The sequence below is a fragment of the Myotis daubentonii genome, chromosome 1, assembly GCF_963259705.1.
Source record: "Myotis daubentonii chromosome 1, mMyoDau2.1, whole genome shotgun sequence".
Lineage (NCBI taxonomy): Eukaryota > Metazoa > Chordata > Mammalia > Chiroptera > Vespertilionidae > Myotis > Myotis daubentonii.
The window spans coordinates 108,590,433-108,615,129 of NC_081840.1; the positions used below are offsets into that span (position 1 = coordinate 108,590,433).

General features: G+C 51.7%; 1 protein-coding gene across 7 annotated transcripts; it reads right to left on the reverse strand.

Annotated features, from left to right (window-relative positions):
* Positions 1-825: 825 nt before the first annotated feature.
* Positions 826-23,652, reverse strand: C1H15orf39 (chromosome 1 C15orf39 homolog). Of its 7 annotated transcripts, XM_059656572.1 has the most exons (6): positions 23,464-23,652; positions 16,644-19,324; positions 5,216-5,373; positions 4,238-4,280; positions 3,101-3,169; positions 826-1,947 (listed from the first exon to the last, which is right to left on the reverse strand). In XM_059656572.1, exons 2-5 carry the CDS (start codon positions 19,270-19,272, stop codon positions 3,114-3,116), a joined length of 2,886 nt encoding a protein of 961 aa, XP_059512555.1. In that variant the 5' UTR covers positions 19,273-19,324; positions 23,464-23,652; the 3' UTR covers positions 826-1,947; positions 3,101-3,113. The 7 variants fall into 7 exon arrangements, with proteins under 7 accessions (XP_059512555.1, XP_059512545.1, XP_059512562.1 ...); XM_059656562.1 differs by lacking the exon at positions 3,101-3,169 and having other exon boundaries at positions 827-1,947; XM_059656579.1 differs by lacking the exons at positions 3,101-3,169; positions 4,238-4,280 and having other exon boundaries at positions 828-1,947.
* Positions 23,653-24,697: the final 1,045 nt, after the last annotated feature.

Here is a 24,697-nt window from a genome sequence, read left to right on the forward strand (position 1 = left end):
AAACAACAACCACGCCCTCCGCCGCCAGCCCGCTCCGCACGCACTCCGCACCTTATTATTTCACTTCAGCAGTGCGCCTCCTCTGAGTCTGGGTATGATATTCTCTTTCCTCCTAGTTGTAGAATTTCCACTCAGCCAGCCTTCCTGTGGTTCTGGATGATGTCCGTTCCGTCTTTTAGTTGTTTTTTGAAGTGGTTGTTCGAGGCAGTAATCTCCAGCGTTAACCTATGCCGCCATATTGGTTTCTCCCTGTGACCTGTTTCTTTGTCTCCACATTTTTTATGCTTCCCTGTGTTGGTACAGTGGTTTTGTGTGCTAGGTGTTCTGTAGGGCCCAGTGGCTCAGCCTCCCCAGTTACCTGAGGTGGACACTCTTGGTGCACCCCCTTGTGGGCTTTGTGCACAGTCTTGTTGTAGTTATGCCTTGATTGTTGTAGGTATCACTGGGAGGAATTGACCTCCAGGCCAATTGGCTGTGAGAATCAGCTGTGTCTTCAGTGGGAGAACTTCTGTGCTGAAGACACCCTTCTGGGGCAAGACTTGCTCCAGTGGGGCTTTGGTGTTCGCTGAGTCTGCCCCCTGAGTGTGTCCCTTATGGATCTGAGGAGTTGTAATCTGGATGGTCCCACTCTGACCACTGGGTACACTGGCTCTTGGATCTAAGGAGGTCCTAATTTAGCCTCTGCCTGAGGTTACCCAGCAGGAGCTACGAAGAGAACTGCAGATTCCCCTTCCTTTTTTGGAGTTTGGAGGTGCTCAGATGAGGCCCACCTGTGAAGCAATGCAAGCTGCTGTGGGGCCTTGGGCCTTCTCTTGGAAGTTCTGGGTCTGTCTGGCCCAGCTGCAATTTGTTAGGTAATTTTCAGGTTGCAAAGGGCCAGGGCATTCATATGCAAAAGCCTCTGCTGCAGCCTGGGCGGGGTGGGGTCTCAGGGAACCAAAGGGCAGAGCAAGCAGCTATGGCAGATCCTCAGCCCTGCCCTAAGGTGCCCCGTATCTCAGTGTCCCGGTAATTGCTGCAAGCACCTCTGAGGGAAAGCCGCCCTCAAGTTCCGAGTTCTGCCCGATGCCAGACAGTCCAGTTTCTCCCTGTATGAGTACTGGGTCCCCAGAGACTTCCCGGAACCAGAGTTCAGAGCAGTCAGGAACTTGTCACTCCCTCCCGATTCAAAAAGACAGCCGCATCCTCAGGTGCCAGCCCCTTTCCGTGCGTGCGCTCAACCCTTTGTACCTCTGCACTTTACTTCCGCACCTCCTCTGCCTCTCAGTGTGCTTTTCTTTTTCCTTCTAGTTGTAGAATTTCCACTCAGCCAGCCTTCCTGTAGTTCTGGATGATGCCCGTTTTGTCTTTTCGTTGTATTTTGAAGTTGTTGTGGGAGGCAGCAATTTCTGGTGTTTATCTATGCTACCATCTTGGTTTCTCCTACTTTGTAGATCTTAACTAGCCAGGCATTCCACTGCAACACTGTTGATGTTATCTTTGATGTCATGAGGGTGGTGGCCATCAACATTGAAGCCCACAGACTGGGCAGTCCCCAGGATCTCTTTAATGGTTCCAGAGAGTTCTCTAGCTAAAGATCAGTGCTGCATCTGTTGGGCAATGTTGATTATCTCATTAAAAGTGATATTTCCACTGTGCTTAATTTTTTTTGCTTCTTTCTAACTCTCCATAGTTCTTTGAGAGCTTTGATGAGCAGGGAAGAAGCAGGAGGCACTAACTCAATCTGGGCCTGTCTGTTCTGATGTCAGTTTCACTGTAATTCTCAGACTCTTCCAATCGCTGGTTGCTTTGGCCATGCCATTACCAGCCCTTTCTGGAGACAGGCCCAGGGGGCCGATCTTGGGGGCCAAGGCAAACATGGCACTCACTCCCCCACGAGTGCACCTGGTGTCAGATGAACCCACATTTGGGAGGACCAAAGAGAGTTGCACCTGAGCCTCCTCCAAGCTGAAAGCCAAAATCTCAATAAGTATTAAATACATGTTGAATTTATAATAGAATATATATGTAAAATAATAGCATGGTCCATAAAATCATACAGGATGTTTCCTTCACTTTCTTATGGAGAAAAATTACTGCAATGAGAATATCTTTTTTAAAAGTCACCTTCCTACCCTAGCTGGTTTTGCTCAGTGGATAGAGCATCAGCCCATGGACTGAAGGGTCCTGGGTTCAATTCCGGTCAAGGCCCCTACCTCAGTTGCAGACCCCATCCCCGGTCCAGGCATGTGTGTGAGGCAAACAATTAAATATTTTTCTGTCTTGCCCTAGCCAGTTTGGCACTGTGGATAGAGCGTTGGCCTGCGGACTGAAAGGTCTGGGGTTCGATTCTGGCCAAGGGCACATGCCCGGGCAGTGGGCTTGGTCCCCAGTGGGGGCCGTGCAGAAGTCAGCCAATCAATGACTCTCTCATCATTGATGTTTCTATCTCTTCCTCCTTCTCCCTTCCTCTCTTAAATCAATAAAGAAATATATTTTAAGAAAAAATAAAAAATAAAAAATAAATATTTTTCTGTCTCTTCCCTTCCCTTCCACTCTCTCTAAAAAAAAAAATTCAATGGAAAAATATCCTCGGGTGAGGATTAACAACAACAAAAAGTCACCTTCATTATTTTTTGTAAAGATAGATTAAAAAGTGATTTTCGCCCTAACATTAATCAATATGCCTTCCACCTCTTAAGTGTACATGAATAGTTATAAAACTTCCTTGGCTCAGAATATAAAATTGCTTTCCATGGTTTCACATTATTATAGGTATCTACTGATCATACACTCAATCACCTTACCATTGAAAACAGTAGTGTAGAAAGAAACCCATACTGCTGAGATAATACAACTATTTTTAGAGAGGAGCAGTCATAGTATAATTATACTTCTCTGTTTCACTTCCTCCATATCTCCATAACATCTATCAACCAAAATGTTTGTTTAGAACCCATACTTCCTGGTTCACAAGTTAAAAATAATAGATAGGTTTTAAGTTAAATAATTCACTAAAGATTTACAGAATACCTATTATGTAGAAAGCACTGTTGGGGACACAAAAATTAAGACATAATTTTCATCTTCTGGAACTCATGATTAAATGCACAACACATACCTAAACAGCTCCGTTACAAGGCTGACTGTGTGAGTGCTAAAACCCTTCCAACAAGGTTTAAGCAGAGCTCTATAGAGAGAGAGAGAGATGAATTTAATCAAAGAGTTATCTAAGAAGCTTCAAACGAGAGATGGGTTTCTATTTGGTCTTTTTAAAATCAAGCAATAACATTCAAGATTTTCAATAATAATTATTTTTGAGTAAATGATTTAATTTGTCTTAAATATTTTATTCAGTAGTATTGCAACAGAATTGGATTTTTCCCATTGAAAAGGTATTGGTTCAACATGGGAGGATGGGAAGAGATCAACCAAAGAATATATATGCATATATGCATAGCCCATGGACATAGACAATAATGTCTAGGAGGGCCGTAGCCGGTTTTGCTCAGTGGATAGAGCGTCGGCCTGCAGACTGAAGGGTCCCAGGTTCAATTCCTGTCAAGGGCACATGCCCAGGTTATGGGCTCGATCCCCAGTAGGGGGCGTGCAGGAGGCAGCTGATCAATGATTCTCATCATTTCTATCTCTCTGTCCCTCTCCCTTCCTCTCTGAAATCAATAAAATATATTTTTTAAAAAGTATAACAGTTACAAAGAAAGTGAAGGCTTTATATTAAGAAAACCACAAAATTTTATCAAGAGATATAAATGATCTAAAAAAAAGATGTAGAAAAAGACCACGGTCCTGGATGAAACACCTCAACACTGTAAAAATGTCAATGCTTTACAAAATCATTTATAGATTTAACAAGTTCCAATCAAAATCTCAATTTTTTTTAAATGTTTGTATTGATTTCAGACAGGAAGGGAGAGGGAGAGATAGAAACATCAATAATGAGAGAGAATCATTGATCGGCTGCCTCCTGCATGCTCTAGCCCTCAACCATGGCATGTGCCCTGACCGGGAATTGAACCATGACCTTCTGGTTTATGCGTCGATGCTCAATCACTGAGCCATGCCAGTCGGACATCAATACATTATATTGGAACTTGGAAAACAATTCTAAAGCTCATCTGAAAAAAAATCTACTAATGGGAATAGTCAAGATATTTGTTTGCAGTAATTTCTCATAAGTATTAAGATATTTTTAAAAACCAAAAAATCTTTTTAGTTAAATGGATTTTTTTTAACTCACCTTGAAACACAGGGAAATGTGTTTTCCAGACAAAACTTGTGGCCTATAATTGAGAAGAAAAATTTTGTATGTTCAAAGGAAAGATACAATATGTCCAATAATCTATATTTACTTACAATTATACTCCCAGAGAAAGGCTAGGTACATATAAATGGGTTACCCAATTTTTACAGAAATTTGTTTAGCATACTTATAGTACATTAAAAGGGAAAATACTGAACCAAAAATAAAATTCAGGGCCCTAGATGAATTTTTCTTCCATACCACCTCCTCCTGCAATACTGGCTTCTTCCAGGTATATGGTCAAAGGTCTGAATCAGATCTTGAAACATTTGCTTTTCAAGTAAACTCTATCAACATTTCTATATTTAGATACTTCTGTTACTGTCTTAACTAGTTAATATTAAAATAGGGAAAAAGCAAAGGGAAGGCCAGGCATTATAAGCATGGTCATCTGGGCAGCTTCACTAGAAAGCTGCAGTTTCACACTCCCCACTGGTCCATTCCCTGCAAATCACTGGGGAAGGGTTCCAACAAAGGGGAAATGGACACATGTGCAGTGAAGTTGGAATGATCTAGGGAAGGTGCTTGCCTGCCAGTCTAACCTGGAAACAAAGATCACTGGCTAGGAGGGTGGTCCCTATGCAAGCCCCTGAAAATATGGGAATACATAATCCCCAGACAGAGGATCCTCTCTCTTGTTCCTCTTGCTTCGCTCCTGCTTCCTTGCACTTGTTTGTGCCCTCTCCATAGCTGTGTGGTCTAGAAGCCACACCCCACATGCAATGGACTGCAGCTGGGAACACAAGGTAAGCTAGCTGGACTGGACTGTGCTTTCATATGGAATGGAGGCTCTGGACAGTGGCTTTAATCCTAGATCTACTGGAGAAGAAATGGGACTTTTTCCTTGGTGGGATGGAAGTGGTACCTTGGAAACTCAGGGGTTTAATTCAATAGAAATAAAACTTTCCACAATACCTTATCCTCCCGTGGGGGCATCTGGAAATTCTTATTCCAGCGGCATCCCAAGAAGCACACTTCCACAGGTAACCAGTGGGGACATGGAGGACCCCCTACTGGTGACACTTCCTTGAAGATTCTGGGCTGCCATGACCTAACACTGGATATGCTGAACACTGTAGGACAGATGAAAGGACCACATTCATTTCAGCTTAAAATAACTTGCATAGAGGGGTGGGAAAAGTCTGAAATGACAGATGCCAATGAAGTACATTTAAAAAGAGAAAATTATGATAAGACAGGAGTGAAAGCAAATGGGGAACATGCAGAAAGAAGTATGGCATTACAAACTGCTACTATTTAAAAAAAACTTCCTCTTTTAATGTATTACAGAAATCATCAGTTTTGTAATTACTGAACTTAACAGTTAAGCAACAAATTATGGGGGGAAATTAAATAATATTTTTATTTAATTAATTGATTAATTGATTTAATTAATTAATTGATTTAATCAATTTAATTAATTGATTTCAGAGAGGAAGGGAGAGGGAGAGAAAGCGATAGAAACATCAATGATGAGAATCATTAATCAGCTGCCTTTTGTATGCTCCACACTGGTGATCGAGCTCGCAACCTGGGCATCTGTCCTGACCAGGAATCGAACCATGACCTCTTGGTTCATAGGTCAACACTCCACCACTGAGCTATGCTGGCTGGGCTATATGTACTTTTACAAAACATATTTGTATTTAAATATTTCATGGGAAACCCACTTGGGTACCCTCACTGCTAAACTTTGCTTTTGCTTAAAATTTTTTTTTTCATTAAAACCAACCTCTTGAGCCTGGCCGGTGTGGCTCAGTGGTTGAGTGTCAAACTAAGAACCAATATGTCATTGGTTCATTCCTTGTCTGGGCACATTGCCTGGGTTGAGGGCGTGATCCTCAGTTGAGGGTGTGCAGGAGACAGCCAATCGATGTTTCTATCTCTCTATCCCTCTCTATTCCTCGCTTTCTAAAATAAAAAAAAATATGGAGAAACCAAAATGGCAGCATAGATAAACAACGGAAATTGCTGCCTTGCACAACCACTTCAAAAATACAATGAAAAGACAAAACGGACATCATCCAGAAACACAGGAAGGCTGGCTGAGTGGAAATTCTACAATTAGAAGGAAAAAGAAAAGCACACTGAGACTCAGAGGAGGTGTGGAAGTAAAGTGCAGAGGTACGGAGGTGCACATGGAAAGGGCTGGCAGCTGAGGACACAGTTGTCTTTTTCAGTTCAGAGGGAGTCTCAAGCTCCCAACTGCTCTGAACTCCAGTTCTGGGTGAGTCTCTGGGGACCCAGACTCATACGGGAGAAACTGGACTGTCTGGCATCGGTCAGAACTCGAGGGCAAATTTCTCTCAGAGGTGCTTGCAGCGATTACCGGGACACTGAGAAGCAGGGCCTCTTAGGGCAGGACTGAGGAGCAGCCATAGCTGCTTGCTCCGCCCTGTCGATCCCCTGAGACCCCGCCCCACCCAAGCTGTGCACAGAGGCTTTTGCATATGAAAGGCATGGCCCTTGGCAATCTGAAAATTACCTAACAAACTGCAGCTGGGTCAGAGAAAGCCAGAACATCCAAAAGAAGGCCCAAGACCCCACAACAGGTTGCATTGCTTCACAGCTGGGCTCCTGCTGGGTAGCCTCAGGCAGAGGCTAAATTAGCATCTCCTTAGAGATCCAAAAGCCAGTGTACCCAGTGGTCAGAGTGGGACCATCCAGATTACAACTCCTCAGATCCATTAAGGACACACTCAGGGGGCAGACTCAGTGAGCACCAAAGCCCCACTGAAGCAAGTCTTGCCCCAGAAGGGTGTCTCCAGCACAGAAGTTCTCCCACTGCAGACACAGCTGATTCTCACAGCCAATTGGCCTGGAGGTCAATTCCTCCCAGTGATACCTACAACAATCAAGGCATAACTACAACAAGACTGTGCACAAAGCCCACAAAGGGGTGCACCAAGAGTGTCCACCTCTGGTAATTGGGGAGGCTGAACCACTGGGCCCTATAGGACACCTAGCACAGAAAGCCACTCAATCAACACAGGGAAGCATAAAAAATGCAGAGACAAAGAAACAGGTCACAAATGACAGAAATGGAGGAAAGCAAACTACTGGATATAGAGTTCAAAACCACACTTATAAGGTTTTTCAAGAATTTAGTAAGACCCTCAATAAGTCTAGTGAAACCACCAATAAACTTAGTGAGACCCTCAAGAAATCTAGTGAGACTCTCGAGGTTATGAAAAAGGACCAACTAGAAATTAAGCATACACTGACTGAAATAAAGGATATTATGCAGAGTTCCAACAGCAGACTAGACGATCGCAAGAATCAAGTCAAAGATTTGAAATACGAAGAAGCAAAAACCACCCAACCGGAAAAGCAAAAAGAAAAAAGAATCCAAAAATATGAAGATAGTGTAAGGAGCTCTGGGACAACTTCAAGAGCACCAACATCCGAATTATAGGGATGCCAGAAGAAGAGAGAGAGCAAGATATTGAAAACCTATTTGAAGAAATAATGACAGAAAACTTCCCCTACCTGGTGAAAGAAATAGACTTACAAGTCCTGGAAGTGCAGAGAACCCCAAACAAAAGGAATCCAAAGAAGACCACACCAAGACACATCATAATTAAAATGCCAAGAGCAAAAGACAAATAAAGAATCTTAAAAGCAGCAAGAGAAAAAAAGTCAGTTACCTACAAGGGAGTACCCATACGACTGTCAGCTGTTTTCTCAACAGAAACTTTGCAGGCCAGAAGAGAGTGGCAAGAAATATTCAAAGTGGCCCAAACCGGTTTGGCTCAGTGGATAGAGCGTCAGCCTTCGGACTCAAGGGTCCCGGGTTCGATTCCGGTCGGGGGCATGTACCTTGGTTCCAGGCATATCCCCAGCAGGGAGTGTGCAGGAGGCAGCTGATCGATGTTTCTCTCTCATCGATGTTTCTAACTCTCTATCCCTCTTCCTTCCTCTCTGTAAAAAAATCAATAAAATAAATTTAAAAAAAAAGAAAACAAGAAATATTCAAAGTTATGAATAGCAAGAACCTATAACCAAGATTACTTTACCCAGCAAAGCTATCATTCAGAATTGAAGGTCAGATAAAGAGCTTCACAGATAAGAAAAAGCTAAAGGAGTTCATCACCACCAAACCAATATTATATGAAATGTTGAAATGTATCCTTTAAGAAGAGGAAGAAGAAGAAAAAGGTAAAGATACAAATTATGAACAACAAACATGCATCTATCAACAAGTGAATCTAAAAGTCAAGTGAATAAATAATCTGATGAACAGAATAAACTGGTGAATATAATAGAACTAGGGGCCCGGTGCACGAAATTCGTGCACTGGGTGTGGGGCGGGGGTGTGTGTCCCTCAGCCCAGCCTGCCCCCTCTCACATACTGGGAGCCCTCAGGCGTTGACCCCCATCACCCTCCAATCGCAGGATCGGCCCCTTGCCCAGGCCTGACGCCTCTGGCCTAGGCGTCCAGCCCGGGCAGCGGGGACCTACAGTGGCAGCGGGGGGCGCCGCGATCGCGCGGGCTCTGCCCCTGCCCCTGCAGGATGCCCGGGCAGCGGGGACCCACAGCTGCAGCGGCCCCGCGATCGTGGGCTTCGCTTTAGGCCCAGGCAAGGGGCCCCTAGCTCCTGGGACTGCCAGCTTCGACCGTGCCCAGCTCCCATCGCTGGCTCCACCCCTACTTCCTGGTATCACTGGCCAGGGCGGAAAAGGCACCTGATTCTCCGATCATGGCTGGGGGGCAGGGCAAAGGCGGCCCCAGGGCCGCCTTTGCCCTGCCCCCCAGCTCTTAGCTCCCCCCTGGGTTTCTGATCACTGTCAGTGGCAGGGGGCTTCTTCCTGCTTTCCCTTTCGCCTCCCTGCATTGTGCCTACATATGCAAATTAACCACCATCTTGTTGGCAGTTAATTTGCATATAGCCCTGATTAGCCAATGAAAAGGGTATCGTTGTACGCCAATTACCATTTTTCTCTTTTATTAGTGTAGATCAGAGGCATAGAAAGGGAGTGGACTGAGTATTCTCGGGGGGGGGGGAGGGGTGTGGGGGATGCGGGAAGAGACTGGACAAAAATTGTACACCTATGGATGAGGACAGTGGGGAGGGGGGTAAGGGCGGAGGGTGGGGTGGGAACCGGGTGGAGAGGAGCTACGGGGGATAAAAAGAGGAACAACTGTAATAATCTGAACAATAAAGATTTAATTAAAAAAATAAAAGAAAAGAAAAAATATATTAAAAATAATAAAAAATAACCAGTCTCTTGAGATTATACAAAGGAACTAAAATCAGATTATGCAGATTTAGGCAGGGGAAGCTGGGAATGAATAAGTAATGTAAGTTTGGTAACATGCTACACGGTGTGGTTTCCTGCTACAGTAGAGAGGCCGAGAAACCCAATAAATGGGTCGAGCACTGGAATATTTGCACACGGTCGTCATCCAACATTAATTCAACAGCTAACGGCTCTCTGCAACCTTCCTCACATTCCTCCCGGCCTCTGACAAGTCATCCTTTCAACCTATGAGGCCCTCCGCTCTCCCTCAAATAAATTGTGTGGGTGGTAAAATCACCCTCACAAAGTACATGGCTCACACTTCCGCACCTTGGAATGAGCTGTTCCCAAGATGGGGAAAGGTGCCCTGCCAGGGAAGTCACATGAAGTGGTCTTTCTTGAGGCCCAACTTGAGCTTGCAGCTCCGATGACAAAGATGCAGTGGAAAGGACACAGGCAGCCTCTGGAGAACAGCTGATGAGGCAGAGGATGGAGCCCTTGAAGCAAGCTTCGCTGTGCCCTGCCCCGTGAGGGAGGCCTGGTAATAAGAGTGGCTGCTTAAGGTTTTTCCAAGGGACTCAAGGGCTCAACACCCCCTTCCCGGGAGCTTACCTACCCCCGTCTCACTGCCCAGAGATTTTGGGGCTTGAGAACTGAGTCCCTCTAGGATAGAGGCAGGGGTCCTGGAGGCACAGTGACCAGACTAGGCTAATGCTGGGGTGTCAGATGGGGTGGATACCTCCACTGAGGCAGGAGCCTTCGAGGGAACAGTAGTCAGAATACTCAGGGCTGGTGTCCCTACAGAGATGGCAGTGTACCCGTTGAGCTCCCCATCTGCCAGCCGCCCTAGTCCAGTCCAGGACTGCTTCCAGACAAGGAGAAAACAGAAGGAGCTCTGCAAAGACTTTCTCTGCTCTGGGGCCCGAGGTTGGGCTGGATGCTCCCCTTTAGGGTGGGGACTGAGGGAACTGCTACAGACATGGCCTGGAGAATAGAGGGCAGAAGCAGGGCCCAGGCCACAGGCTGTAGTGTGCCCACAGCTTCCCTCATACCCACACTTACTGAAGAAGTACCCAGTTGAGGAAGCCCAGGCCTCAGGGGCATTAGACTAGGCTGGAAGGCTGCCCCATGGGCTAGAGGCACCACTTGTCTTATCAGGGGGCTGTGGGGTCAGAAGAGGCACACTCAGTGAGGTCAGAGTTGGGCCCTGCTCGATTCCTGAGGGAGTTGAGGGACACCCAGCCCATTCACCTCAACCCCTCAATGAGAACAAGGCAGGACAGGAAGCACCCGGAGGTTATCAAAGGTGCTGATAATCACCCGCAGACATAGCCCTGCTCTCCTCTTCCTTCTAGAGCTGTCTTCTCACTCACCTTTCAGGCCTAACTCCTGGCACAAAGCTAGCTGGTTGGGCCCCTCAACCTTTTTACTGAGCCATGGTGCCAAGTGGGGCAGCCAGGAGGCAGAGCCTCACTCAAGCTGGAGCCTTGAGCACCACCCTCCTGATTAAATCAGGGCAAGAGACTCATGAGTTGCTTAGCAAGGTCACCTGAGGCAGAGAGCAAGCCCAGCCAGGGCAGGTCTGGGTGAGGCAATAGAGGTAGAGCTGAGCCAGGTGCAGACATTTCAGGTCCTGGCCTCCCACTGGCACAGGGCCCTCAGGACTGGCTCAGGTCTTGACACAGCCCCTTACTTGATGTGACCATCAGCAAGTTCCTGGGCCTCTGCTTCCCCATCTGTAACCTAGTGGGGATGGTCCGTGTTGCTCAAAATATGGTCCCTAAACATCTCAGGATCACTTAAGCAGTTTGATTACAACCCAGACTCCTGGGCTCTGCCTAAGCCAGTTCTCGATGGGGCCCTGGAAACCATTTCCCAGGTTATTTTGTTTGAGAAATCCTGCTTGGGTGCAACCCTGCCCTGAAGCCTTGGACGATTACAGGGGGAACTGTGGGGCCAGAAAGCCACAGTCAACCAAGGCTGAACGGGCCCTATTCCTTTACTTGAGGGGTGGGGTTACCAGCACACCTCGCTCCCTACACACACACCTTCCTTGCCATCAACACTCTTACCGAAGAATGGAACAGGCTTGGTGAAAACTGTGAGGGCTGGTAGCACCGCCTCCCTCACACCGAAGGCTTAGGCAGCTCTGTTCCTGCCCGACCTTGGGCTGGGGCTCCTCGGACACTCATCTCTCCTGCAGACTGGGGCTCCCAGGACAGTTTGCCATGGGGAGCAGCCACCTCTCCCCACCATATGCAGCTCTACACGACTCTCACCCAGGTTCTGCACCATTATGGTTCTCTAGGGCACAGTGAACAGATGGGTGTGAGTGCTGGGCAGCCCTGCTATGTAGAGGCCTCAGACCCTGCCCGTAACCACGGCAATATTAGCAAGAAGTATGCCTGTCATGGAGCAGGGGCACAATAGGTGTGCAAAGAAGTGTGAGGGAGCAAGGGAGGAAAAAGGAAGGAAAAGAGCTAGGAAATAGCCAAGTCCAGCAAGGCCCTGGCAGTGAGTGAGGTGGGTGAGGCTGTCCTTAGCCTGGGGATTCAGAGCAATTCCATGTGTCACAATCCCTTTTCCTCCTATGTAAGTAGCCACAATTCTCTCTACACTTGAGTTTTCTGTAGACATGGTCTCCTCCGCCCCCACCCCACTCTCCACGTTCCAGGAGTGAATGAGTTGATGTGCAACGAGCTGGAACCATGTTTTCTGGCCCCAACCCTCCTGTTGAGTTTCCTGTACCCGACTTACAATATTTTCCCTTCCCAAACACTCCTCTAAGCCTTTGTACATGCTGTTCAACTCACACTGCACTTCACACGTTTTACCCACCTTGTCCTGCTGGTCTTCAAGGCCCAATTTAGGGAGCAACTCTTCTGGGGCCCATGATAACTCCTCATCCCCAGACTAGCACACGCCCCTCCTGCGCTTCCACAGCATCCTTCCCCCAGGCTGTCACTGTGGTGACCAGTGTTGGAGTTGCCTATCTTCCAGCCCGTCCATTACTGCTGGTGAGTGCTGCCACTCCAAACCTCGTCCAGTACAAGACCAGGCTCTAGCTGTAGGAGCCACAATATAGTTTGTGTACAGGAAGGATGGTATAACAGCTCAGTGAAACCCACAAAGTGAGGGTCAATCCTGGGCAGGTCTGACCTGCCCTAGTGGCCTGGTCCTGGAGCAGCTAGAGTGGAAACCACACCCAGGAAGCCACCTCAGCAACTCTGAGAACCTCTGTGGAAATAGAGCCCGCTAGGGTGAGAGGGGCCCTGGCTGGTGTGCTCAGTGGTTAGACCATCAACCTGCACACTGGAGGGTAGAGGGTTCAATTACCAGTCAAGGCCACATGGCTGGGTTGCAGGTTCGATCCCCACCCCCCATCAGGCCCATGCGGGAAGCAACCAATGGACGTGCCTCTCACGTGGACGTTCTCTTCCCCTTCTACTCTAAAAAATCAATGGAAAAAATATCCTCTGCGAGGAAAAAAAGCGTGGGAGGGGCTGTCCCTCAACAGGCTAAATCACCAGCATGGAGAGTGGAGAACAGTTCTGTTCTTAGACCTTGGTGGGTACATCCTTGGTCCTGAGGGATGTGTGCTGGGGTCTGGTGACCATTTCTCACAGGACAGTGGACTACAGACCAGCAACCACCAGAACCCAGAAGGGTCTCAGGGGCCTTTCCTGAGCAGGGAGTTTGTGACAAGGGCCCACACGGCCAGAGCTAGCTGGGACAAGGTTACTGGAGAGCCTTCTGGGCTGGGAGCAGGGACAGCTGCAGCCCTTCAGTGAAGGGCTAAGCACCTGGTGATGACACACTAAACCTACAACCCCCAAACACACAGCCAGCCAGGTCCCAGATCCAAAACAACCCAAATGCTTTAATGTTTATGGCCTGCCTCCAGGGACCACAGACTTATTACAAACCCTAACTAGGCCAAGGGTCCAGCTTGCCAGCCTCTGGGCTCAAGGCAGTAACCCACAGTAGGCCTGGCTGATGGGGCTCCAGATCGTTGGTCCACATCTTCAGAGATCTTCCAGGACTGAGCTGTCTGTCATCCAGCCTGCCCTTTCTAGTCCCTGCAGCTGCTTGGCTTCTAGCAAACACACAATTTCCTTGGGATAATGCACTGGGAGAGGCTGGTAGCTCAGGGAAGTCACTGGTGTCAATTTAGGACAGGCCTGGGCCCTCCCAGGGGTAAGAGCAGCAGGCCCAGAACAAAGATGCCAGCCCCAGGCTCCCTCAGGGAGCTACAGGCTGTGTTTTAGGGCCACACCCCAAATACTGGGGCTACCCCCAAGTGTTCCTGGGGGATGACTCTAGAAACTCTGGGCGTCATGTACACTGTTTCACTCCAAGATAACCAAGTTCTGTGACACAGTAAGACTTTCTGGAGGAAGGCTCTGTTTGCCTCAGCCTCAAACTCCAGGCACTGGCTGGGATCTGGGCCCGTCCTGTGGAGGGAGCAGAGCAAACCGTAACTGGTGTGTCAGGCATCCCCCCACACCTGTGAGGTAGGCTGCATTGTCCTGTTTTACAAATGGGTAAATAAGGGCTCCTGAGAGGAAGTGACTTGCTCAGTTACACAGCAAGAAACAGAGGAGCCAGATCCGAGCCCAAGCTGGTGGAGCTCCCAAGCCCACATGTCCATTCTAATAAAGGACCTCATGCCAAAAGCTCAGGGACTCTCAGCCCAGCTTAGGGAGGAGGGCAGGGTAAGAACTAGAGAAGCTCCAAGGGCATGTCCACTCCTGGTGATTACCAGACAGTAGCTCCAAACAGCACCAGCCACCAGAGCTACAGGTGATGGCTCTGGCCACCCAACAGCTGTGGGCAGGGTGAGGGCCGGGCTGTTCCTGAGGCCTTGTGGCCCCAAGTGGGAAGTGCCAGGCCAGTAAGCCAGGCAGTTTCCAGCAGGCTTCGGCAGTGAGCCCTCACTGTGGGGCTGGTGCTGGCATGGGGGGCAGGTGAGGCGCAGGACCCTCCCCCAGCAGTTGCCTCTGCTTTCTCCCGGCCAGGAGTCGGTAGCTTCCTTCCCGGCTTCCTGGCCTTGGGGATGGGTGATTTCTGAGCCAGGAATAGGCTCTCTGGCTCATCTCTGGCCACGATGGCTTCTGAGGAGGGCACAAATCCAGCCTCAGTATCAAAGTCACCTGGAAAATAAACAGAGTCATGCTACAGACACCAACACCCTCATGTCCTATCTTCTGTCCTCCAAAGCCATCTAGACTAGTGATCCCACTGTGTCCCAGGCTAGGACAGCCCCAGCAGGGCCAAAGAAATCATGACCCTTCTTCCCTGCATGTGCCTGCTGGCCAGACCATTAAGCCAAGGGTGTGCTTCTCCCTAGGTAACGCCAGAGCTCTACCTGATGAGAGCACGACTCAGAAGCTCTTTGGGTGCAAGGACAAGAGGAAAGGGGCCTGACAGAGGGCTGGGCTGCACAGAGTGCCATCATTTTTCTGCCACCAGAGCAGGAGCCCAAGCTCAGGCAGGGACTGCCCTGAAAGCAATGCCCAGAGGGAAGGGGGTGAAGGGAGCAGCAGAGGGCATGGGAGGGGGCTCCTGACCAACAGCACACCTGCTTGAAGAGAGGCTGCTAGGGGAGCATTGTCTTAAGGACACCACAGAAGACTGGCACCACAAAGATGGGGGGGAAGGACCCAAAGTTCAGGGAAGGCATGGGGACAGGGGTACTAAAAGCTGGCTAACCACAGGAAACTGGGCCGCAGTCATTCTCTCACCAGGTTCCAGACTCTTGCACACCAGTCAGAGCAGGAGGGGACTGTGAAGTGGCTGAGCCCAACCCTCCAGCAGGCGGCCCAGGAAAAACAAACCCGTCTCTGGGCCCCAGATAGTCCAGCTGCACCGGGAGAAGGTGGTGTTGGGGCAGCCTTGCATGATGCTGACACCCTCCCAAACTCTCTGAATAGAAAGCTCCCACTAACATTCTTTGTGCTCCATTAGGTCCAATGCCCCAGTTTCTTAAGTGCTGAGGGGCCAACAATGCTTATCACCCAGGCACCAAGCTCCACATCGGCTCCTTATGGCCTCAGCCCCTTCTCCACCCGACTTGGAGCCTGGACCAGGTAGGAGCCCAGGGCAAGGCTGCCAGGACAGGGAGGGGGCAAGAAAACAGTTCTAAGGAGACACAGCTCACATAGCGGCTTGGCAGTGAGAAGGCAGGGGAGCAAGGAGACAGAGCAGGCCTCGATGTCAGAACTCCTGGGGTAGGAGAGGCAGCAACAGACACCACTGGGCACCATCACCAAAGTCATGGCAGAAGTGAGTAGGTACACACCAGTAGTCCCCAAGGGTGAGGTCTAGCTACCTGAACTGATCAGATAACGCTCCAGAATGAAGAGAGCACGCTGGTGGGCAGTGTGCATAAGTTAGTTGGGAAAAGCAAACTGTAAAACAAGGTTCCAACTTATTGGGACACTTCCACGAATGCACACACCTGGAAAGACTGAAAACTGTACATTCAGAAGACCACAGTATTGGGGGGGGAGGTGAGTCCCTGCTGGGTTTCAGGAATGAGGCACTGGATGAGTGAAAGTGCTGTTCCCTGTGTGAAATGAGCTCAGGAGAAAGCTCATGAGTGTGGCTGGGGAGGAGTTAAGGGTCAGAGAGTCACCAAGTACAGAAGTCCAGCATGCAGTGGGTTATTTAGAGAAGGAGCTCAGAAGAGGGGAGGCTGTGCAGGACAGACATGGGGAAATGACTTCAGATAACAAACAGGGCCTGGGCAGAGCTCCAGAGAAGCCTGCAGCAAAGGCAGAGAAGGCACAGCAGAGGAGGGTGGATCCAGAGGGGCACAGGACCAGGATGGCCAAGAAAGCATTTCCATGCAGAGTAACTGGTGTGTCCAGAGGCTTATAGAGGAGCCTATGAGGGCTCTCATTGATGCTGGGGATGAAGAATGGGGGCAGCGGTCATAGAGTCCACCCTGGAAGACTAGCCACTCCCCTCTGGCCCAGGTTCTAGGCCTCCCCAGCCTTTCCAGAGGCCCAGGAACCCCTAAACCCCTGGCTGTGAGCGCCCACACACCTGTCACTCGCGCACACAGCTCCGGTGGCAATTGGGGCTGCCCCATGCTCACCCAACTGGCGGCGTACACAGTTGCGCCACTGCAGGCCCAGCAGGTCAGGGTATATTTCAGGCAGCTGGCGCAGTGCCAGCAACTTCAGCATGCGTGAGGTGCAGCCGCGCAGGGCTCGCTCCCGCAGCGCCCTCTCCTCCGACAGCGTGGTGGGCCGGAGCTCCACGCGGTGCTCCTGTAGCACGTGGTCCACAGAGGCGGGCGGCAGCCCCGGGAAGAGCCGCTCCTTCACCAGGTGGATGGGCACAAAGATGGCGCCGGCCCGCACCACGTGGGGGAAGGGGCACTGCTGCGTGCACACGAAGCGCTGCAACTGGGAGAGCAGCTTGCCCAACAGCCCCTGCACAGCCTGCCCATCCTGCCATGCTGCCCGGCCCCAAGGCCCAGCCATCTCAAGCCATTCACGCAGCTTCTCGGGTGGGGAGTGAGCCACTGAGCCTGAGATGGCATCACACAGGGACTCATGCAGTCCTGCAAAGTGTTGCTCTGGGGAATCCACTGTGACAGGGGAAGTAGCTGGAGTCGGGGCCCGAGCTGGAGCAGGTGATGGAGACAGAGTAGGTGCTGGGCCGACCACAGATATACCTGGAAGACTGGACAGTGCCAGGTCAAAGCAGGCCACGGGCAAGGGCTGTTTGAGAATCTGTAGTCCAGTGGGCACAGATGTAGAGGTGGGTACAGGCTGGTCAGAGGCAGGGACCGAGGTGGGCACAGATGGGACCATGGTTGCAGACAAGGGTGCTGGCCGGAGGATCTTGAATTTTCGGAACATGAAGGCCACGGAACTGTGGAAGTTGGTTTTTGGGGTGGTCTCTGTAGTTGTTGACACCCCAGGGAGCTTGGAGACTGTGTTCCCCACACCTGACACACCCACAGCTACTGGGAGCTTGGAGTGCACCCTAGGACTAGGGACCTTGATAGGAAGAGGCTCTGTCATGGGCTTCTTCACACTTAAGTCCAGTGCTACTTCTTCCCTAAGTGGGCAATGCACCCCCAAAGGGGCCTCCTGGGTAGACAAGGTTCTCCTGGAGTCTTTGTCATGGCTGCCCTTGGGGGCTGGGTCAGGCTCAGGTGTAGCCTCAGGTGTCTGCACATCCAGATAGTCACGGTAGGGGGCCAGGCTGAAGACATTGTCAATAATGGGCATGGGTGGAGAGCCAGGGGGCAGTGTGTCCTGGTTCTGTGGAAGAGATGGGTGCTCTTGGCCACAGTGGGGGAGTGCTGGTGGGGTGCGGGGATCTGGACTATCTCCAATAACAATGGGTGCCCCGGGGTGCTCATTGAGCTGTTCTTTCCTGCAGCTGGGCAGCCAGATGGTCTCCTCAGCTTCCTGCACTGGCTTCTCTACAGGCCTCACAGGCTCTGGGCACGGCTGACTGGCAGGCAAGGGCTGGAATGTTCGCTGGAAGGCACTGGGCTGTGGCATAGCCTGAACACTGTTCTGGGAAGGCAATGCCCCTCTGAGCCCCGGGGATGTTCCATAGAAAGAGAGGTCATCCCGTGCATAAGGAAAGCCCGGTGTCTGGGAGGCAAAGTCTAGTGGGCACCGTGGAGTGAGAGGTGGCTCCAGCTTGAGGCCTGGTGAGGGAACTGGGAGGGGGACAGAGGGGTAGGAATAAATGTCCGGCCCCACTGGGGGCATACAAGGTGTCTGGGCTGTCTGCTGCCTCAGGTAGGGGCTATTCAGCCCACCAGTTAGGTACCCAACTCCCTTGTGCGCTCCCAGAGGCTGCGATGGGGGCACTGAGCTGTAGCTGCTCTGCTTCTCTGGATAGTGACAGGCTGGAGGGCAAGACAGAGCCTGTGGAGGGTGGGGCAGTGGGTAGGGGGAGGGCACTGTATCCTGATAGGCTGGGCGGAGGGGTTGAGCCAACTGGGTCCAAGGATTGGGGAGTCCCTCGGACAATCCCTGCTTGGGGTCCCCAGAGTAAGAACCTGCATACTTGGAGGCTAGGAAGCCTGTGCTGTGACTGGTCTGATACTTGTCCAGGAATGCCTGGCGAGGGGAAAAACTCCCTGAGGAGTCTTTGCCAGATCCCCCAACTGGCACCCCATGTAAGAAGGTACCATCCAGGGACTGGCCCTTGCCAGAAGCCAGAGTCAGAGAACAATGGGGGTTGGCTGGGGGTAATAGGGCCCCAGTCACCAGTGTCCAATCAACATCCAGTGACCTCTTTGCTGCTCCTTCCCCCAGGCAAGTTGAGAGTCCATAACACAGAGGGCTGCGATAGACAGGTTTGGGTGCCGCCAGTGGTGGGCTTGAGTAGGAATGAGTCTGGGGACTAAAGGGCAGGAGCTCAACAGGGCCAGAGTCCTGCACCTTCTCAGAGCTTCCTGCTGGTGGGCGATAGAGCAGGCAACTGGTCAACAGGCTGTCTTCCCGAAGTGGGGGTCCTGCTACGCTGGTAGGATACAAGGTTGGGTACGGGGTCCAGGAGGCCAACTGTCCAGACCCTGTTTGGGGAACACCCCCCATGGAGCAGGAGAAGTAGGCACCCTTGTAATTACAGGGGTCCTGGTTAGCAGCAGAGGGGCCCAGGCTGTGCCTGGGTCCTGAGTCGACCTCTAGACGGGGCAGCTTGCTGTACATCATAGGCCCCAGGGTGCCCCGTGGACGCTTCTCCGCCATCACTGTGAAAAGGCTTCAAGCCCTCCGGGGCCCCAGCTACTCAACTTCTGACCTGGGAGAAAGAGGGAGAGAGGCGTGGATTATCAGAACAGGCTACAGGCAAGTAATAGAGGGCAGTTGCTCTCACTGGCTCACTGCCACACCTAAGGACTTGGCACTTAGTAGATGTGCAGTAAAGACTCTACGCATTGAATGAATGCATGAGCCACCTAATGCAGAGGTTCGCAACTTTGGATTTTAAGCTGCAGAACCTTTTGTTAATGAATTCTTGTGCAGCAACTCCCACCTCCACTCCAGGAGCCCCTCTGTTTCACTTTCCTCCACATGATCCCCAAGACCCCTTCCTTAGGCTTTCAGACTTTACAGGGCAGTCTAAGGATCACTTTGTTGGCTAACCCCCTCCCTCATATACAGATAAGGAGACCCATTCAACCCCACCTAACTGGTGAGAGGCAGACTTCTGACCTCCCATGACAAGCTTTTATTCCAAGATCCCGCAGTGATCTCCAGATGCCCACTGCAGCCAAGATATGGAATTGGGCACTGTCTACAAATTCAGATTTCCTGTGACACTCTTTAGATCTGTTTCAGGAGAGGGCTATATATGCAAGCAGCCCGCATACACCGAAGCAGCCAGGAACAAAAAACGAGGCAGACGCGTCCAGTTTGTCCGTTAATGAATTTAACAGGGAGCTTATGTACAGAAACACAGTCCTGTATGGCATCAAGAAAACATCCCCACACCTTCCACCCACCCCAGACCATGTGCTTGTACATTCTCAGCAGTGAGAATGTGTGGGTAATCAAAGGGATCAGGTGCCGAGATAATATTGAGAGAGAGAACTACTAAAGATCCTGTGATCAGCCCAGAGTTGTGTGTACATATTCCAGAGCTAACCCGGGGAGAGTGGAGGGGGTCAAGGGTCCAGGTTCACCCAGATATCAAGATGGCAGATTACCTTTAAGATGGAGTTCCACACAAGATCTGATCTGCCGATCTTATAAAAAAATAGCAAAGCCAGGCCTGGAACCCAGGTCCCTAGGCCCACAGCAACACATACTGCGCTTTGTTCTGGAGGGTGGTCCCTGAGGAGGTGACCAGGTGCATTACTACAAGCCACGCCCTCCCACACTAACCCCACCAAGGCTGTCCTGCAGATGGTGCTGTGGCACCGGCAGGAAGGTCCCAAAATTGTAGGGGAGGAGAGCCAGTGTCCATCCCAGTCTTTAAGCTACATGGTGGCAGCACAGCACCAGGACAAGAAGGTGGGGAGGTGGGAGGATATGAATGTCCAGGCAGGGAGCCTCCAGAGGCCACACAGTGCTAGTTGGCAGCTACTCGGATTGTACTGATACTAAAACTGTGTGCCCCTTTTGAATGTTGACCTGTGATCTGTGGAGGTCACGGCTCGATTCCAGTCAGGCACGTGTCTGGGTTGCCAATTAATTCTCTCATTGCTGATGTTTCTATCTCTCTCTCCCTTCCTCTGTGAAATTAATAAAAATATATTTAAAAAGCAAGCAAACAAACAAACAGTGTGCCAGAGAAAGACTAAGGCCCTGAAGTAAAGCCAAGTAAAGGCTGGGATCCAGACTCAGAGAGGTCAAGCATGGGTTTCCGAAGGCAGTAGGTACCAGTAACCCATGAGAAGTCATGAGGTCAGTCTGCAAGGGCCACCTTGACCTGTCTCTACCCCCCCCCTCCCCGCACCCTGTTCTCCAAAACCCTCAGGTGGCTTAGAAAAAATGAATCAGCTCAATCTTGCTATGATTTAGGCCAGTGATGGCGAACCTTTTGAGCTCGGCATGTCAGCATTTTGAAAAACCCTAACTTAACTCTGGTGCCGTGTCACATACAGAAATTTTTTGATATTTGCAACCATAGTAAAACAAAGATGTATATTTTTGATATTTATTTTATATATTTAAATGCCATTTAACAAAGAAAAATCAACCAAAAAAATGAGTTGACACGCGCGTCATAGGTTCGCCATCACTGATTTAGGCCATGCATCGGGCATCACAGGTTTTTATCACCAACAAGCAAAGAACAGAACCCTCTCCTCCTTTCTGACTGGTAGCCAATGGCAGCCACAGGCTGAGTTAGACCAGCATATTTTGGGGACAGGAAAAGTCAAAAGTAGTATGGGGACAAGTGCCCACTCCCATCCCAGAGTAACTGCACCAAAGAAGCCAGGTGGGACTCTCAGAAAGTTGGTTCATCTCTTGGCCAGAAACTGACACCTCAGTCAGCCTAGAGAAGGGATGCTCCAGAGAAGACAGGATGGGGCAGCAGGACCACAGTACCAATAGCAGTGCCCTACACTAGGGACCTGCATCCTAGGGCAGTGGTCGGCAAACTGCGGCTCGTGAGCCACAGGCAGCTCTTTGGCCCCTGAGTGTGGCTCTTCCACAAAATACCGACTTCTGCGCATGGGCCACGAAGTTTCAATCGCACTGTACGTGCACGCCCTCACGTGGTATTTTGTGGAAGAGCCACACTCAAGGGGCCAAAGAGCCGCATGTGGCTCGTGAGCCGCAGTTTGCCTACCACGGTCCTGGGGGAATGCAGCTTTGCAAGAAAGAGTTGTATGGTTGTGGGTACTGAGCCTTGCCTCTGCCCTCGGGAGCTCTGGAGTTAATTAAGTGCTGGCTCCGTCTCACCTTCCCCACGTGCTCCTTGGGGCCTCCTCCATATCCACTCCCAGGAGTCCTTCTTTCCTGGGCTCTGCCCACTGTGTGCCCTTTGCCTGGAGACTTCCCGAGAGACCCCCTAGGGACCCAGCCAAGAGATGTGAGGCCACCCCTGTTTAGGAAAGAGGGGTCTCCAGGGAGCCATCCGCGGGTTATGAAGGGTGTGGAGGTGACCTTACCTCCTGCCAGCAGGAGACGGAGAGCCCAGTATAGCGAAATCACTCTCCATTCAAGACAGTCGTCTCCTTCCCTGACACACATACTGAGGAAGCAAGCAATTGCCTGGAGGAAGGTGGGGACCCCAGGGACAGGGTCACATCACCCTTTGGGCCACCACACTGTTTGGTGGCTCAAGGTGAAGCTGGGCTGGGAGGACCAACCTCAGCAAAGGCTCAGGGAAGAGTCTAGAAGAGGCCACCAGGGCCATTTCGGCCCTGCCCAGCAGGGTCGGCTAACCGCTCTGTTGCCCAATTCCCTCTTCCATCTCCAGGGGTTCCCTGGATGGACGCTGGAAAAGGTCAGGAAGGAAAGAGTGATCCTGCCCAGGTGTGGCCAATGTCTGGACATTCTCACAGGGCCTCATCCCCTGTTCTCATACTTCCCCCACCTGAGGCTCTGGGACCCTGCTATCTCTAAAACCGAACCTGGGCAGCCCAGGCTACAGTGGAGGAAGAAGGGTCACGGGATTGGCCTCTACCCGCTTTCTTCTACCTGCCCTGCCCAGAACTCTGGTGCCCGGGGCCCTCAGCCGACCTGGCTTTGCGGCTTCCGGAGGCACCGGGGCGCACGTGTACTCCAGCAGGCTGCCGTCACACATGCAAACCCGTGCCTGCAAGTACGTGCATGGCCCACATCTGCACACTCGCCTCTACAGAACTGCGTTCTCTCTTGCTCAGGTCCTAGCACACGTGTGCACGCAGGCAGGCCCGCGCATCCAGCCCCACAGACAGACACCCAAAGACCAGCGGGAGATCCGCAGCAGGGGCGGCCCGGCCACAGAATCCGGGCAGCCACCGCCTCGGGATGAACCCGCCAGCCTGGGCTGCGGCCAGTGGGTGAGTCAATCCTGGCGAGGAAACCACAGGGCCATCCTGTCCCAGCAGGGTGCGTCCTGGGCCCCGCGGCGCCTCAGCGCCCGACGCCCACCAGGCCCCAGCCCTCCTTCCCCCCCAGCTCCTCTCGGTCAGTTCACGAGCCAGGCCCCGCGGGAGGCCCGAGGGCTCGGCCCGCGCTCCTTCTCGCCAGCCCCGCGCCGGGGCCCCGCCAGAGCTCCAGGCGCTACCAAGTCCGGGGAGAGTCGGAGCAGCGGTGCGGCCAGCCCGTCCGCTGGGGGCCGGCGGCAGCCGGGAGCCATAGCACCTTCGCTCCGGCCCGCGCGCTCCGTTCCCCGGGCGGGCCGGTAGGGGCGCCCTGGGGCAGCGCCGCCCACCACTTCTCCACGCGCTTCCCGCAAACTCGGCCCAAGTTTCCGCGCCGGCCGAGCGGGTGAGCTCCTACCTGCAGGGCGTCAGGCGGGCCGCTGCTGCCGTCCCGGGCCGCGGCCACATCCTCCAGCGCCGCCGAGGCCGTGGGTTCTTGTCCGGCTGCGCCCTGCGCGGGAACTCGCGGTGAGCTCCGAGCCGGAGCCAACTTCCCCGCGGCCGCTTGCGTCGCTGCCGGGCGCCGTCTGCGGTCCCGAGCGGGGCGGGCTGGAGGCGGAGCGGGGGCGGGACGGCTAGCGGAGTTAGGGCAGAGCTTCTAGGAGCCTGCGCTCCCCTGGGCCCAGGGTGTGGAGGACCTGCGTGGTACAGCCCTCCTGGGCCCCGGCCGCGAGCGCTGTGCAGTGTCTGTACCCACCGCACTACGTCAACCAGTGCCGGTCGCGCCGATCACACGCCTGCATTCAGCCACTCCATTAGATCATTCATTCATTGTCATTTTCTAGCCAAGTGGCCTTGTGCATGCCACTTGACCTTGTTGAGCTTCAGTTTCCTTATTTTAGTACAACTGAAATTATATCATCGTGGTGTTGTTTTAAGGCTTAGAAGAGGTTGTATTAAACTATCTGGCACACAGTAGGTCCTCTGGCTCCCTTGACCAGTACTAGTGACATTAAGGAGTTGGAGAAGGGCTCCTGAGTCTCCGTGCAGCCAGTGAGGAAAATTCCAGACAGTTGTATCTCAGCTCCTGTTAGGGCACCACACCTGTTTGAGGAATGGGTGATTTCCCTATCCTTGTAGTGAGCCAGCAATGAGGGTACTGGGCAGGGGTGGGGGGTGTTTCTTAGTGGCCTGAATGGGTACCTCTGAACATTTTTGGCAAATCTCCCTCAATAAGACTGGCCTAAGCTGAGCATGTATAGCCTGGGAGGTAGGATGGGGTGAGCATTCCCAGCCAGGAATGGTATGTTGCTGAGAGAGGGGCTAGAGGGGTGGAAGGGCTGTTCCCATTTGCCCAACTCTCTGAGCCACCTGATGTGGGATGAGAAGCCCCGTGGTGCTGCTACCTTCTCTGAAGAAATCTGGTTAGTTCCTGGGCTGCCCAAGAACTGGGCACAGGCTTGTGAAGTGGAGGAGGTTGGGTACCAGTGGACATGCCAAAGGTCAAAGCAAGTTCGTGGGGTAAAACCATCCAGGCCACCTGCTCAGATCTCAAAGGTCACAGCTGCCTGAGTCAGAAGGCAGCGCAGGCCTGTGGCCCCAGGTTCCAAGAGTCCAGAAACTGCTGGAGCTAAGGTGGAGGCAGTGGACAC